This window comes from Sinocyclocheilus anshuiensis, unplaced genomic scaffold (assembly GCF_001515605.1).
Source record: "Sinocyclocheilus anshuiensis isolate Anshui unplaced genomic scaffold, SAMN03320099.WGS_v1.1 scaffold421, whole genome shotgun sequence".
Lineage (NCBI taxonomy): Eukaryota > Metazoa > Chordata > Actinopteri > Cypriniformes > Cyprinidae > Sinocyclocheilus > Sinocyclocheilus anshuiensis.
Window position 1 is genome coordinate 881,363 of NW_015540859.1, and position 3,387 is coordinate 884,749.

At 41.9% G+C, this 3,387-nt stretch overlaps 1 protein-coding gene across 1 annotated transcript in view; it reads left to right on the top strand.

The window, feature by feature from the left end:
• Positions 1-1,256: 1,256 nt before the first annotated feature.
• LOC107687954 (V-type proton ATPase subunit C 1-A-like) overlaps positions 1,257-3,387 on the top strand; it is a 26,403-nt gene continuing 24,272 nt past the window's right edge. Inside the window, exon 1 of the mRNA XM_016485445.1 lies at positions 1,257-1,385. Coding sequence (XP_016340931.1) covers positions 1,257-1,385 — 129 coding nt within the window. The remainder of the gene's footprint in view (positions 1,386-3,387) is intronic.

A 3,387-nucleotide genomic window follows, 5' to 3' on the forward strand; every position in this document is an offset into this window, starting at 1 on the left:
AAAAAAAAAAAAAAAAAAAAAAAAAAAAAAAAACTATTTAGTTATCTCTATTTTGAAATAAAATGTATGTGCATTTTTCAGACTTCTCTGTCTGATCTCTACTGTCCTATCCAATAAAGGCATAAAAATCAACAAAAATTCACAAATTACCAGAAAAGTCAAAGAACAGTTATTTATTTATTTATTTATTTATTTATTTTTGTCTGAAGTCAAATCTAAACATTTGGCTTGGATAAAATTTGCGAGGAGAGGTAGAAAGATCATCTTGAAACAATTTGTTGAAAAAAAAAAACCACACTCTCTCTCTCTCTCTATATATATATATATAAAGGAGAATAATTAAAAAGAAACAAAAATAATTTTTGATAAAATCTAAGGTGGAGCATGCATTGAACACGGAAACAATGAACACATCCAAACTAAGCATAAAATGGTGCTTAAAGGAACGTGGCGGGAAACAATTTCAGCATCACGGAATGCAATGTGAGAAGAGCGCGCGTCTCTCATTATGATAATGTTTGCACACAACACCTGTTCTCTCACAATGCTTTACCAGCGATCACTTTACATATCAGTCCACTGTCTGCCTTACCTCACAACCCTCATGAAGTACGTATGCTTCATTCACTTACCTTTATCCTATGAATTAATTTATAATTCAGTTTTATAATACTACATGATACCTTCATTTATTCACGGTTGTATGTAAGCTTCAACACTGCCTGTGCAAAATACACAGTAAACATGACTAACCACAGGTTAGTGAGAATCTATGTCAGTTGCTTTTTATTTGTTCTAAATGTATTGATGAACTTGTAAAACATTAGATTCAACATAAATGTACATTAATTAAATATAAACAATGAAACATATAAATCAATTTATCCTGAGTAGATTGCTGAATGCGCTGTATTATCAGTTTAAGCGACATGATTTCTCTATATGCAACATTCTGTAACAGATGACATTAAATACTTGAATTGAATCATGCACACAAATGGGTTTTGTAAAAACTGAAGATGGATCTCCCAGACTATTTCTTTAGCTGATCTTGATGAGGTATTACCTCATTTACTCTCATCATAAAACTTTAGTGTCTTTAGAACATGAGAATTGTGCTCGTCTGTCTGAGAAACCTAATCTTCTCAGACACTGTAGTCAGCAAACCAGGGATACAGTCAGCAACTGGTCAGTGTACGTTCATAATTGGACTCATTCTAAGTCACAGACTGCTGTCACAGGTGAGAAGAACCAGCATGATGGAGTTCTGGTTGATTTCGGTTCCTCTGGATAAAATCAGCTGTCAGTCTTTAGAGAAACTCAAACGGGTCTCAGCCAAAACCGGTCTGGCCACGAGCTCCAGAATCCACATCCCAGAGCTGAAGGTAAGGAAACACTCTTCTTCTAAGACTTCTGGGCTCTCTGGAGGATCTCCGGTGCTTCACTATAGGCCAGTTTGAGGCTTATAGTTGAAAATGGTTGCTTAAGGTCAATAATCAATGGACAGTAAACAATAATAACAAGTTTTTTTTCTTAGACACTTTCCATGAATAGAGTACAAAAGAGTTAAGCTTTTTAATTTATTTATATCGTTTATTACATCATTACAAATACTCTGAAAACAGTGTTAAATTGTTAAGCTTGGTAAATGCAGTCAATGCTATGATTTGTAAAAAAAATAAAATGTAAAAAATAAAATGAGATTATACTTCTGCTGCCTTCAAGTGCACCTGGGAAATTACATTTTTATGATACACACATTGAAGCCCGAAACATAATACAGAAGTAGCCTAAATAAGCAAAATAATATTATTGTGAACAATAATCACTAATAATAAGAATTAAAAATGAGGAAAATTATTAATTTCTATCACTTATTCATGCATGGTATCATGGTAACTTTTACGGAGCCGACGAGACGTGAGACGTGCGGATCCATTTGCAGAGCTTTAATAGAAGACAGAGACGTGGTCATAAAACAGGCATGGGTCAGACAATGGCAAACAGGTATATAGAGGGCAAGACAAAAGAGTATCCAAAGGAAGGCGTCAGTCGACGGTGAACGTAATCCTGAGGGCGAGGCAAACGGGGAATCCACAAGACGAGCTAGAGTCCAGGCAAGGTGCAAACACAGTCCGGGGTAAACAGACAAGGCAGTACTAGATTAAGAAATTAGAATGGCTCCATAAAGTAGCTATCACACGATAAACGATAAGTGCTAAAACAATACTCGGCCATCTGAACGAGGAAGTCCAGGGCTTATAAAGCGTGTCTGATTGGATTCAGCTGTGTGTGTGTAATCAGTGCATTCGAGCATGGGAAATGTAGTCCAGGGTGATGTGTAACAGTCTGTGTGGTGTGAGAGTCAATATCATGGGAGTGCGACCTCTGGTGGCAAGTGGATGGAAGTTCATGGACCGGATTCGTGACATAGCCCCCCCAAGGAGTGGCTTCCAGACGCTCCTAACTCATAATCCAGGAGGGCGGTGGAGCGAAGGCGGAACAGGGGGAGGGACGGAGGGCCAGGCCCACGTGGAAGTGGAGAGACCGGGGACTGAGGCAGTGTAGGCAGAGCAAAGAACCAGGGTGGAGCCGGCAGAGCAGGTGGAGCTGAGGACCACCACAGCTGAGCAGACGGGTCCAAAGATCCCCACGGCGGAGCAGAAGACCACCAGAGCAGGACAGGAGACCACCACAGGGAGAGTTTGGCAAAGGTTCCTTCGACCTTGACATGACAGGTTGAAAGTGCGTTTCTGGGCGCCACCACCACGCAAGGAGCTGAAGCGAGCATCGCCGCTTTGGGAGGTTCTGCAGCATGCACCGCCACCTCTGGAGAAACTGCAGCGGGCACCATCACTTCGGGGAACACAGCAGCGAGCGCCACTACCTCAGGAGATTCTGCAGCTTCAGCCGCCAACTCTGGAGACCTAATAGTGGGCGCCGCCGCCTCTGGGAGTTCTGTGGTGGTGTATGCAGCCCAAACACACCAAAAAGCGACCCCCATCAAGGGAAGTGCTTCAGACAGGGGAATCAGTTCAGGAACAGGAGGGCTAAAGTGAGTGGGTTTGGGGATACCAGCTGCGCGTGCAGACATCAGCAGTGCATCCCTCAAACTGGATACCAGACTGGGATACCGATGGGCTGAATTTGATAATCTGGGTGCAACAGACAGGACGTGACAAGACTCTGGAAGATCAACTGTGAAGTGACATGACTCTGGAAGATCAGCTGTGATGTGATGTGACTCTGGACGAATAGCTGAGATATGACGTGACTCTGGACGAATAGCTGAGACGTGACGAGGCTCTGGCAAATCAGCTGAGACTTGACTTGACTCATGACGATCAGTTGTGACTTGACTTGACTCATGACGATCAACTGTGACTT